This window comes from Rhinatrema bivittatum, chromosome 2 (genome assembly GCF_901001135.1).
Source record: "Rhinatrema bivittatum chromosome 2, aRhiBiv1.1, whole genome shotgun sequence".
Taxonomy (NCBI): domain Eukaryota; kingdom Metazoa; phylum Chordata; class Amphibia; order Gymnophiona; family Rhinatrematidae; genus Rhinatrema; species Rhinatrema bivittatum.
In genome coordinates, this window is record NC_042616.1 from 449,502,392 (window position 1) to 449,515,037 (window position 12,646).

Here is a 12,646-nt window from a genome sequence, read left to right on the forward strand (position 1 = left end):
AGCTGTACTGGTAGACTCTCTTACCTGATGGTAAAAACTAGTCCTCTCACAGAGGTTACTGACTGTCTCCTGCTATTACATAGCACGTCAAACTACAGCTTGGCACACAGTCAGTGGCTGTAACAGCATACTTTACCTATTTATTTATTTGTTATCATTTTTATAGTCTGTTTCTCCCACTGCACCTATAGCGCAGTGTACAGTTGAACGTAAATGAAGAAACATACAATAGGGCAGATTGGACACTTTGCTTCCTCCTCTAAGTCACATTTTTATATTCCCCCTTTTCACTCTTGTTTTGAAGCAAGGAGCTTTAGAGTCTCTGCCTTCTTTCTCTGAGACAAAGTGGCGAATGAACAAAATGATGACTGCTCAAAGTGCTCTAGTTTCACCTTCACCTATAAATAATGATGAAGTCATGACATGCAGGTCCCATGTCCAACTAGCTCTGCTCTGTCTGGCTTCAAGTCCAAAAATATATATATTGGTTTGCTTTCTCCATAGAGTTTAATTTGACAGAATCAAATGAGCCGATCAAGGATTTGGATTTTTCGAGGAATCCAAAGTAACCATCAACAGTTTAATTGAAGACATAGCAAGATTACAGATAGAGCTTTAATTTTTTTCCCTTCTGCTTCAAAATCATTCACAATCACAGGAAAACTAAGGAATCTATGTGCTTATTTAAAGCAATAGGTCTTTTAATCTCCACTGAAGTACTGTAATTATCATGCAAGGGTGCAACCCAGGATCCCCACTGCAAGAATATTTTATTGAAAAAAAATGGTGGCAATGTAAAAGTTGCTATAGTCACCATAAATTATGTTCAAATTACATTGATGGGCTCTGTATGAGCATATTTTGCTACATTGTTGATAGTGGCCTTCAATCCCCTTTTCATTTTTCTTCAAAGCAATTGGGTCGATCTATCACCACTGCTTGAAATGGGAAAACAAATTCAGGAATGCTCATATCTTTGATGACAGCATATATACTGTATATTCTTGACAGAAGAGCATTCATATTTATGTTTTTATTTTTCTCAAAGTAGTTTGAGAAGTTTCAATCCGAAGATATGAGCAGAGGAAGGCACTAGAAGAGAAAATATTCTTATTTTTTGGCTTGTAAAATTTATGGGCAGAGAGTGGAGGAGAGGGAAAAGGATGTGCTATACCAGGGCTTCCGAAACCTATCCCGGGGATCCTACAGCCAGTCAGGTTTTCTGGATAGCCATGATAAATATACTGGATTTCCAATGTTTTCAAATTTAACTCATGTTCTGTATATTCATTGGATATCCTGAAATCCCAAATGACAGTGGAGTTCCCAAGACAAATTTAGGAAGCCTTTCACTATGCATTAATATTTGGGATGCTGGTTAAACACTGTAGAATGAAGAGGGAAGGCCTTTTCATGAGGATAGAATGAGCATGACATCAGCACCTTAAAGCATTTGCATGCTGCTGAGTCATTGTGTGTAAAAATGATGCTTGAGTTTCTTCTGGGTCTATACTACCTGACTTCCAGTTTTCAAGATAATTTCAGTTTTTGAACACTGAGTACTTGCTCAGAGTAAATCAATCTGAGGACTTTTGCGAATGCTTTTATATCCACTGAACCTTGAAAGTACATGAGGTTTTTTAATGAGATATCCCATTTACACAGATAGCACAGTAAACTCCTTTGAGGGTTGCTAAATGGGAGGCTTTTGAGTCTTCCTCCATTTCAGAAGTTGAAGAAATGATAGCCAGTATGAAGAAAGACTAATCTTTGCCCTGTAGTCAATGTTTTATTGCATTGATTTATTTATGTACAAAATGTATAGACCGCCTAGGTGTAGGTGAAGGTGGTTTACAAATTAACAAGCATACAAATCAAAAACAATACAATAAACAGGCTAATCCCAAACACGATAAAAAGGTGCTCAGGAGTGATGTGAATTCCTTTCTCACAAAGTATATAAATGGAAATGCATCCCTGTGAGAAGGGATTTGTTTCCAAAAGCTTAAGCTGGCCTCTGTAAAACCCCTCCTGAAGAGACCTGGTCTCGATGATGAGGATTTGAACAATCACAGGCCTCTTTCCTCATGTCTATTTTTAGGCAGAGTTTTGGAAATGATTGTGCTCAAGTAACTGAGCACATCTGTTGACAAAAATAGCTTATTGAATGATTTTCAGTTTGGCTTCAGCGCCACCCACATTATAGAGACTTAGGCACATTTCTCCCTTTGACAAAATTCAGAGAGGTTTGGATTCTGGTGTCAAATATTACTTGATATTACCGCAGCATTTGATACTTTAGAATAGATCACTCCATTTTACTTAAACCTCTGGCGGCTAAACTCTAGCCTCTCGATTTTGGTGAGACTGTGCACCTGTAGTTTGCTTCCTACTTACAGGGACACATGCAGAGAGTAACATTAGGCTTGGTAAAATCATCTTTATGTGATTTACAAGCTGAAGTGCCGCGAGGTTCCACACTCTCTGCTATGCTTTTTAATATATATCTCTCCAATTTGTCAAATGCTGTCTGGTTTAGATGTAGATTTTAGAATATGTGCAGATGATAAACATTGTTTTCCCCCATCACTTCAACAAAGGAGGCCATCTGTGCCTTTTAACTGCTAATAAGCTAGTCTGAACATTAAGAAAGCAGAAATGTTGTTTTGGCATGTTATAATTTAGTTTTGCCCCTACATATGTCTCGTTTATGGAGAAATGACATTCCCATTTCATTTCAATGTCATAATCTAGGAGTGCTTCTGGATTCTTCTCTACGAGGCTCATATAAATAATGTTATAAAGAATGCATTCTGCAAATTGTTTATGTTACGTAATTTAAAACCCTTTCTAGATAATGATACTATGAGGATTGTAATTCAGGCACTTGTAATAGGTTGGGATGGGCATTTGGTAGAAACAAAATAGGAAATGAGATGAAATTTCCTATTTTGTTTCATTTCATTCTCAAAGTGAAATGATTGAAAACCTGATGAAATTTCATTGGTTTTCATGCTTCATTTTGAAAACAAAAAATATGAATCCATCAGGCCGAGGCCAGGGCCGAGGCCAAAAGCAGGGGCCTTAGCCTACGCCTGGGCCTAGATCTGAGGCTGGGGACTCATCTAGGCTTAGGCCATAGCTCGATAAAGGAGCCACAGCCTAGGCCTGAGTATGACACCAGTGTCTCAGCTGAGGTCTGGAGCCAACACCAGCGCCTTGGCCAAGACCCCCAAAATTTAAAAAATGCCACCGCCTGGTCTGGTTATGGGTCTCAATGCCAGGGCTTGTGGCCTGGTTCCAATGCCTGGGGCCTGGGCCCAGGCCCAACACCGCAGCTTGGTCTAGAGTCTAGGTCCTGACACTGGTGCCTTGGTCCAAACCTAGGCCAGATACCAGGACACAACCCAGAGGCAGGATCCTGATGCTTGGGCCTCATCCAAGAGTTAGGCAAGGCCCGGCATCCAGGCCTTGCAGGTCTTCTGTCTTCTTTCTTCTTCGAAGAAATGATGCCATCTGCTTGGAGGGTATTATTTCATCAAAGAAGAGAGAAGACCTCTGAGGCCTGATTGCTGGGCCGGGTCTGGGCCTTATCCTGGCCTGAGGACCCAGGGTTGGGACCTGGCCTCCAGGCCAAGGCCCTGGCATTGGGACCCGGTCTTTGGACCAGGCTGCAGCATTGGGCCTTGGGGTTAAGGCCCAGGCATTGGGATCCAGCCTCCAGGTCAGCCCCAGTGTTGGGCCTGACTATAGGCCAGGGCCCCGGTGTCAGAACCCGGTCTCCGGACCAGGCCGCAGCATCTGACCCAGGCTTCAGGTCCAGGCCTTGATGCCTGGAACTTGCTTAAGGCCTAGGCCAAAGTCTTGGCAACCTACTGCAGTCTAGGCCTATGCAATGCTGAAGCTTCAGTCTGGACCTAAGCATCAGGATCAGGCCTCAAAGCTTGGTCCCAACACCTAGGCCCAGGCTGAAGCTTAAGCTTTGTGTAGGCCTAGGCCGCTGTAGGTCGATGCAATCTTGGCCTAGGCCATAGGGAATGCCCAGGCCTTTCCCTGGGCCTAGACCTAGGCCTTGGCATCGGATCCCCCTGGACCAGGTAAATGGGGGCCAGGGAGAATCCTGGCTCTAGCATTTTTTTGGAGTGGGATGGATGGTTGGGGGCATAGGAGGCCTCAAGAGGACCATTTCTTCTTTTTTTTTTTCACATTTATCTCATTTTTTAAACTAAATAAATGAAATACATTTTAGAAAGAATTGAAATTCATGGGAAATCAAACCCCCACAAACGAAACAATTTTTTTTCTCCTTCCCACCCCTAGTAATCAGCTTTGCTTTGTTGCTTGGATTGCCTTTTTCCACTATTAAACCATTATAGTTGGTCCAGAATGCAGCCACTTGTTTGATTACTGTAACTCCTCTTAGAGCTCATATCACTCTGGCTATAGCTGATTTACATTGATCTATAAGGCACTAAATAGTCTTGTGCCACAGTGCTTTAATACTTTTTTGAAGCAGTATTGCTGTCACAGGTTAGGCAGGCTGGGCTCGGATTTTTCAAGCAGGAGTAGGGCCAAACCCTGAAGCAAGGCCAGACTGGGTCTTTTGCCTATAACTGCCACCTCCCCCATAGGTTGAGCCCTTGGATTCTAATGGCCAGAAGGACTTAGCTGGAACATGGCACAGGCTGGGAGCTGAAACATAGCTGGTACTAAGGGCAGGCAGGAGCTGAATACAGACAGGGCTGGAGGCAAAGCAGGTAAGGTTGACAACATGGACTGGAACCAAGGGCAAGGCTGGGGCTGGAGACAAAGATTAGAAGAGGAAACAGTGCTGGGACTAAAGACAGGCAAACAAGGACTTGAAGAAAGGGTCAGGCCTGGACCAGAAACAGGGACTGGACTGGACAAGGACTGGACTGGGCAGAACAGGACTGGACAGGATAAGACAAGACTAGGCAAAGGCAGGAGTAGAACAAACAGCAATAAACAAGAAGTCCCAAACAGTGCAAAAGGCTGGGCTAGGTGAACCTAGAAGGTCTGAAGGCCACAAGAAATGACAAGGGAGGCCCAGGAAACCACTGAGCAAGGCAAGAAGTCCACAGTGCAAGGTAGGAAAGCCAGGAAGGCCGCACAGCAAATCAGGGAGGTCTGGAAGGCCACAAAGCAAGTCAGGATGCCAATGAAGGCCTCAGAGCAAGGCAGGAAGGCCACAGAACAAGGCAGGAGGCCAAGGAAGGTCACAAGGCAAGGCAGGAGGCTGAAGAAGCCACAAATCAAGGAAGGAGGCCGAAGAAGCCACAAGTCAAGGCAGGAGGCCGAGATGGCTGCAAGGCAAGAAAGCACGGCAAGGATGGCCAAGTCAAGGAGCCGAGGTGACTCGATGAAGAGGCAAGGAGAGAATGGACAGACTGGGTTAATTAGGGCTGGAGATTCCACCTCATGGCATCAGTGGGAAGGCAGCTAGAGTGTCTGTTAGGGAGGCTCACCTGTTTATGGCTAAAGCCAAAGGTCTTTCCTCAGTCCTTATACTCCTTGACCTGTCTGCTGCTTTTAACACTGTTGATCACCACCTATTTCATGGTACTCTGTCCTCGCTTGGAATTCAGGATTCTGTCCTGTCTTGGTTCTCTTCTTACCTCTCCCATCACACTTTTATCACTTCCTCTGGTGGTTCCTCCTCTACTGCTATTCTACGATCAATTGGTATGCCTCAGAGTTCTGACCTGGGCCCTCTTCACATCTCACTATATACTAATTCTCTTAGTGCTCTGATTTCCTCTCATGGCTTTCAATACTATTTTTATGATGATCTCTCCCAGATTGGCCTTTCTATACCAGAAATTTCACCAGAAATCCAGTCCCATATCTTGGCCTGCTTGTCTGACATTGCTGCCTGGATGTTGTGCTGCAACCTTAAACTCAACATGGCTAAGAAGAAGTTCCTTATCTTTTGCCCCAAGCCCACCTCCCGTCTTCCTCCTTTCTCTGTTTCTGTGGATAACACAGTCATCATACCAGTCCCATCAGCCAGCAGCTTTGGAGTCTTCTTCGACTCCTCTCTCTCCTTCTCTATGCATATCCAAAACTGCTAAAAAGTGTTCTCTCTTTCTTTATAACATTGCCAAAATCCATCATTTCCTTTCTGAACACACTACTAGAACCCTTATCCACTCTCTCATCTCCTCCTGCTTAGACTATTGTAAACTGCTCCTCACAGGTCTCCCGGCAAGCCATCTCTCTCCACTGCAATCTGTCCTAAATTCAGCTGCATGACTTATCTTTCACCAAATTCACTACGCTCATATAACTGCTCTTCTGAAGTCACTGCATTAGCTCCCTGTCTGCTCCTGCATACAGTTCAAACTCCTCTTTCTCACCTACAAATGTCTTCACTCTGCAGCACCTCACTCTCTCCACTCTTATCTCTCTCTCTCTCCATCCTTCCTCATTGGACAAGTCACACCTATCTGTGTCCTCCTCTACCACCAATTTTTGACTCTGTGCTTTCCCCTGGGCTATGCCATGTACTTGGAATAGTCTTCCTGAACTGGTGCATCATGCTCCCTTTTGCCATGTTTAAATCCCATCTAGAGACCCTCCTTTTTGAAACCACTTTAAATCTTATGCCTGATTATCTGCTTTAAGTCTTGTTAACTAACTTTCTTTTCTTTTTAACCATTGTCTTGCTTTATGAAATACCCCAAATCTCTTGACCTGAATGTTTGTCTTATTAGATTGTAAGCTCTATTGAGTATGGATTGTCTTTTTACATGTTTGTACAGTGCTGCATATGTTGGGTAGCACTATCTATATAAATAAAAATGTTAAATAGTTTGTACAAAATCGCTAATCTCAGAAACCACTGCACCGATTGCTTTCAAATTTGGACACAACCTTCCTTTCGCATACGGGAAGGTTCTTCTGTACCTACATTACATATATGTCACACCTGTGACAGGTAAAAAAGGTTTAAATATTGGTTCCACAAAACAGCGACATCTGGTGGACGTCGGACGTCAGCGCAACCTCTTACACCTTTCACAAACACTCACACACCCCACACACATGACAAATGTATTTAATTCACACACCCTCCGAACACACAGAAATCCACACTCCCCCCCCCCACACACATGCCAATTGGACTTACTTCACACATCCTCCCAAAACACACCAAAACACACCAAATTCCAGGCTGCTACACTGGGGGGCCACGCACATGTCACATGTTGGCAATTCCCACACCCTCCGAACTCACACAAAAACACCCTCCTCACACCCCCCACGCACATGCCTGCTCTACTTACTGCCCACACCCTCCGAACACACACAAAAGCGGAAACAGGTCCGCGCTGCTCCAGCGGGGGGCCAAGAACGGTCCGGGACACATCGCGTACACTACGGCCGTCGGCTGCCAGCAATCAAAATGGTGCCGACGGCCCTTTCCCTTACTCTGCCACTCGAAGACAACAATGGCGGCAGTAGCCCATGTGACATAGTAAGGGCGAGGGCCCGTCGACGCCATTTTCAGGACTGGCAGCCAGCGGACCTTTGCCCTTACTATGTCAGGGAACCTAGTGCTCCCATTACTCCTCCACAGTGACATAGTCAGGTCAAAGGGCCGTCGGAGCCATTTTCATGGTTAGCAGCCGACGGCCCGAACCCAAGACTTCGATCCCGAACCGAACACCCGCTCCACCGACTGACTGTTTGCACAGGTATCCGGGGGGGCTGCACGGTGGGGGGCCGTAGCTATTTTCTTGCGCGTGTGTTCAGGGGGGGAGGGAGGGGGTGTTTCGGTCATTCTGCAACTCTCGCGGGAGGCGGGAGGGTGGGTTACTGTATTTCGCCGGGGTGGGGGGGGGGGTGTGGGGTGTGTATTTAAACACTGTGTTTATGGTGGGGTTCTTTTGGGGTGGAAAGACGGAGGGCACACACAAACCCAAAACATCCCTGATCTCGGAAAGGCACCAAATTAGCCCTCTACAAAACAATTAACTAAATAGAGAGTGCTAACTTGGTTAGGCACTCCCCTATTTTGATACAGAACACGCACAACCTCCCACTGATGGACCACGTTTACCACCACCAATTTCTATTTCGGTGTTTTTTTCTCATTCGGCATCCTAGCTGCTTCTTACAGTCTGGGTCCTCTTACCTAAGAAAACATACATTTCAGGGGAGGGAGAATGAGGGGAGAGGTGAGTGTGAGGGGAGAGAGTTGGAGTGGGGACAGGGGAGGGAAGGGGGGGGGGAGTGACCAAGGGGGAGGAGGATGAGTGACTGAGGTAAATGAGCAAGGGGGAGGGAGGGTAAAGAACCTGACTCTGCCACTGCAACGCGTGGCCGGGTACCACTAGTAGAACTATAAAGTAGTAGTAGTATTAGTAGTAGGTTCGCTGATGACCTCTGCTGGTGGTGGTGGTGATGATGGGGGGCGGGGGGGCTGCATACCAGGCACGGGCGTACTTTTATAAAATCTATCCCTTAACATATTAGATTGTACCACCAATCTCATAATGCCACCCACCTACTCCATTCCATATACCACAGGGAATGCAATATACCACCATCCTCATAAAATCCACCAACCTAGTCCCTTCCATATATTACAGGGATTAAGAAGACTCCTGGCTTTAATTTGGGAAAGTTTGGGCATCACCATGTTTAAGAAGAAAGCTCTGACACCATTAACCATGATTTTAGCAGATGACGAAATCTGAACAAATCAGTTTCCTCTCTGATATACAGAGGGAGCTCATTCCATAGTATGGGAGCCAACATGGAAAAGAACCGGTTATAAAATCTTACATGATGGAATTACTTAACCAGGGGTAATTGAAGCACTGAGGCATATTGAGAACGAGTTGTTATCTGAGAACATTTCCAAAAGATCTTAGGGCTAGTTTTTAAAAAAATGTGCGTGCGCACATGGACACGCACACTAGGGTGGGGTGGAATTTTGCAAACTCGCACAGTGACAAGCTCAGGGCCTTCCCCAGTTCCCTCCCAGTCCGCTCCAATTAAGGAGCAGGAGGGCCCCTTTTAAAATTCGTGCAGCGTGCACAAGGCCCGGCCACAAATGTAACCCCTGTTTTTTACGCGTGCGGGCCATTAAAAATCAGGCCTTTAGTTTGCAAATGTGAAGGACCTAGACCTCGTAGGATCTTAAATGTTAAAACTAGGTCTTTAAATTTACATCTCAGCCTAACTGACAACCAATATAATTTCTCAAGCAGTGGAGCTGCTGATTCACGCCTAGACCGTCCCAGGACTAGTCTTGCACCTATGTTTTGAATTACCTGCAACTTCCAAATTAAAGTACCTGGGAGTCCCCAATATGCCAGATTACAGTAGTCAATGACTGAGATAACTGGTGCATAAACTACAAATTTCACGCCTTCATATTTAGAAAGTTTTTCAGTTGGCACACCAAGCTTAACCTATAATAAGCGGAACAAAGTACCACATTGATTTGGTATCCATGGACCAGCTATAATCCAGCATTACCCCTTGTGTGAATGGAGTAATGTAGAATTCTAGCTGGTCCATGTATGCTCATGGACAGGCTATTTTATAACATGTGTGCATATACGTGCATATGTTATAAAATAGCCACGCTCCTGAAGCAGGCCAACGAATGCAAGCACGTGTGCGCTGTCTTAAAAGTTACTGTCTACGTATTTTCATCTTCTTTTCATTTTTCAGAGATTTTTTTGTTTTTGATTTTCAGGGTTCTTATTTTTTTTGTTTTGCTGTGTTTTTTTTTCATTTTTGGGAAATAGTGCGCACTCTTTGCAAATAGCACATGATATCTGCAAATAGTGCACACTCTTTCCCCAAAAGGAAAAATTCTTGATTTTTTTTTTCAGTTCATTTGAAATTAAACAAAAAACAGGCTCATTCATCCCTTTTTATACTTTTATGTCAAACAACTGCACCTCCCTAATATTCAGCAGCAGGGGCAGCACTGAATATCTTAAAGTGAGTTGGGAAAGTTTATCTGTCTATCCGTAAGACTGCTGTTCAATTTTCCTGAAGTTATCTGGCTACATTAGTTGCATAACACTGAAAATTAGCATTATCCAGCTAACTTAGGCGTGGATTCATCATTCCTCGCAGAATGATGAATCCATGAATCATGCAAAAACGGGGGGCAGGCCTGCGAAAGTCTGCAGCCTTCGCACCACGGCGGTGTGCCGGCTGTCGGCTTTCGCACCGAATAGCGCTACCGAGAAATGCTATTCGGCGCGCTACTGCCGACGATAATGTTAGTAACATTATCACCAGCAGCGAAGCCATTGCCAACTCTGCCCCCTCCCCGCCCTGACTCCTCCCTTCCCCTTAATTTGCATTATATCGCATGCGATAAAGCTTTAGAAAATAACCCCCTTAGAGATTCATTTACTAAGCATTTTCCCAAAGACATAGAGTGGGAGAAAAACAACATTAATCAGGCCCTGAACTGGATAATGCTTCTCTGTCCAAGAATATCCTTGACATAGACAAATAACTTTTCGGCCAGCTACTGTATATAAAACTTATCTGGCTATGTCAGGGGCAGTCATACAAGTGAGATTTTCAAATCACAGCATTTGTCTAGCTAAGTGCTAACTTTAACCAGACAAACACACTGAATATGGACCTCCATAATCTTAATCCATGTAGTTCTCAAATACTGATACATCAATAAATATCCCAACAATCTACAGGTAATAGTTTTTAAATGTTCTTAATTTTCAAATAAAAATGAGCTTGTATAAATAGTCACAGTTTTCTCACACACTTTCTGCAGTTTCTCTGTGGTTTAGGTCCTGCTATGTTGTCTCTGAACTATAATGCTAATGATTTTTATCACTTTACTTTTTTTTTTTTTATAAAAACGTAATCTCCCATAAATCATTTGCAAACTTAAATTAACCTGCACTGTTTTGTTTTTCTGGCAAGTGCCTTGAATCCAAATTTAGCTTTCTCAAGGAGATTTCCTTTTAATCAAGGAAAATTTGCAACTTCACTAGATACATTTAAATATTTCTTGCTATTGTAGGAAGCTGGATGCATTTATATATGATGCAGCAGTGTTGAATTATATGGCTGGGAGAGACGAAGGCTGCAAGTTGGTCACCATCGGCAGTGGGAAAGTGTTTGCTACCACAGGATATGGAATCGCAATCCAGAAGGACTCTGGCTGGAAGAGGCATGTGGATCTTGCCATCTTGCAGCTGTTTGGGGATGGTAAGTAAGCAGCAGACCACAAAAAATATGTGACTCTGATCATCTGTATTCTAACATGTGGTAGAAGCAAGACTTGTACTGCTTAATGTAATTACCTTTCACTACCGAGGTTGTAGTCCTAATATCCATATTCAGTTTATTTAATTGTGTATCTTGTCAAATGCCCTGTTAAAATAAAGGGACAAGATCTTCCCAGGTAACAACATTAAAGTCCTATATAGGTTAGATCACACATGAAATGAATTTAGCTGCAAAAATGAAATTTTCATTTGCCTTTAATCATAGCTGATGTGAAGCGGGTTTGATGGCCTATTCCCAGGGACGGTAACTTTAAAACAAGCACATGGTCACCCATAATGTGAGTATGGGTGCACCAGTGGATGTACACTGGAATTTAAATCATGTGCGCTGTGCAGTTGCTCGCGTACGACTTAAACTATGCCCACCGTGCCTATGCGTTCTGCTAATTGTAAGCTGTTACTCCAGCAAATGTACTTTGTATATTTTCCTTAGGGCTTTGTCGGCTTTAACGCGCTCATGTAAGCGGATTTTAAAACGCGCTCATGCAAAGTACATTCCCAGTTTTACCCAGCAGACAACCAGTTTGCCCATTCGATCCCAAGGTCATCCAGATCCCTCTGCTTCTTTAGCCTGCATTCCCCACGCTGATCTGGACCCCTCACCCTGTCATGATAGACCTAAATTGAGATTGGTACAGACATGCATGTAATGAGGAGCAGCAGTAAATATAAGCCAATAACAAGCCGCCACGGGTTGCAGCCTCTGATTTTTAAATACGGAGCATAACTGTCGGCCCCGCTCTGGAACGCTCAGGCTCTGCCACTTTTCTGCCTCCCCCCCCCCCCTTTTATTCTTTTTTTTAGCTCGCCCATGCACATACACTCGCGTAATTAGTGTTGTGGTTTATTTTTAGCCCAAGTATACCTCTATGGGCTTTATCGTGGCATAGCGAGTAAAAAATGTGCTAAAATAATTTTTAAAAAAAATGAATTATACAGTTATTTAAAAAATAGTGCTCTCATGTACTGCAGCATCACACAGTAGGACAGACATTGTCCAGTGACATCAGCTCAGGATAGGAGGTATCCTGAGCTTTTCTTCTGTCTTCACCTACAGCACCACCCACAGAATTATACTAGGGAGAGGAGATCCCCCTTCCCTCCCTCCCAGAGTTACCAGTGACTACCTTGAATCGCTGCCCAACCTTGTCGATCTTGCTGAAGTCGTAGTGGGATTCCCACAACTGACGGCAGCAAACGCAAGGATTCCCACAGCTGTCAACAGCTTTTCAGTGGATGGCACTATTATTTATATCTTATGGCCATATTTTAAGCAAAGTGAGTTTAACTGGTGGGATGATTTTGTAAAGCATACGTCTCCCCTCTAATGC

At 44.1% G+C, this 12,646-nt stretch overlaps 1 protein-coding gene across 1 annotated transcript in view; it reads left to right on the top strand.

The window, feature by feature from the left end:
• The window catches only part of LOC115083325 (glutamate receptor ionotropic, NMDA 2B-like), a 127,199-nt gene that overhangs the window by 81,767 nt on the left and 32,786 nt on the right, over positions 1-12,646 (top strand). The window contains exon 8 of the mRNA XM_029587126.1: positions 11,048-11,235. Coding sequence (XP_029442986.1) covers positions 11,048-11,235 — 188 coding nt within the window. The remainder of the gene's footprint in view (positions 1-11,047; positions 11,236-12,646) is intronic.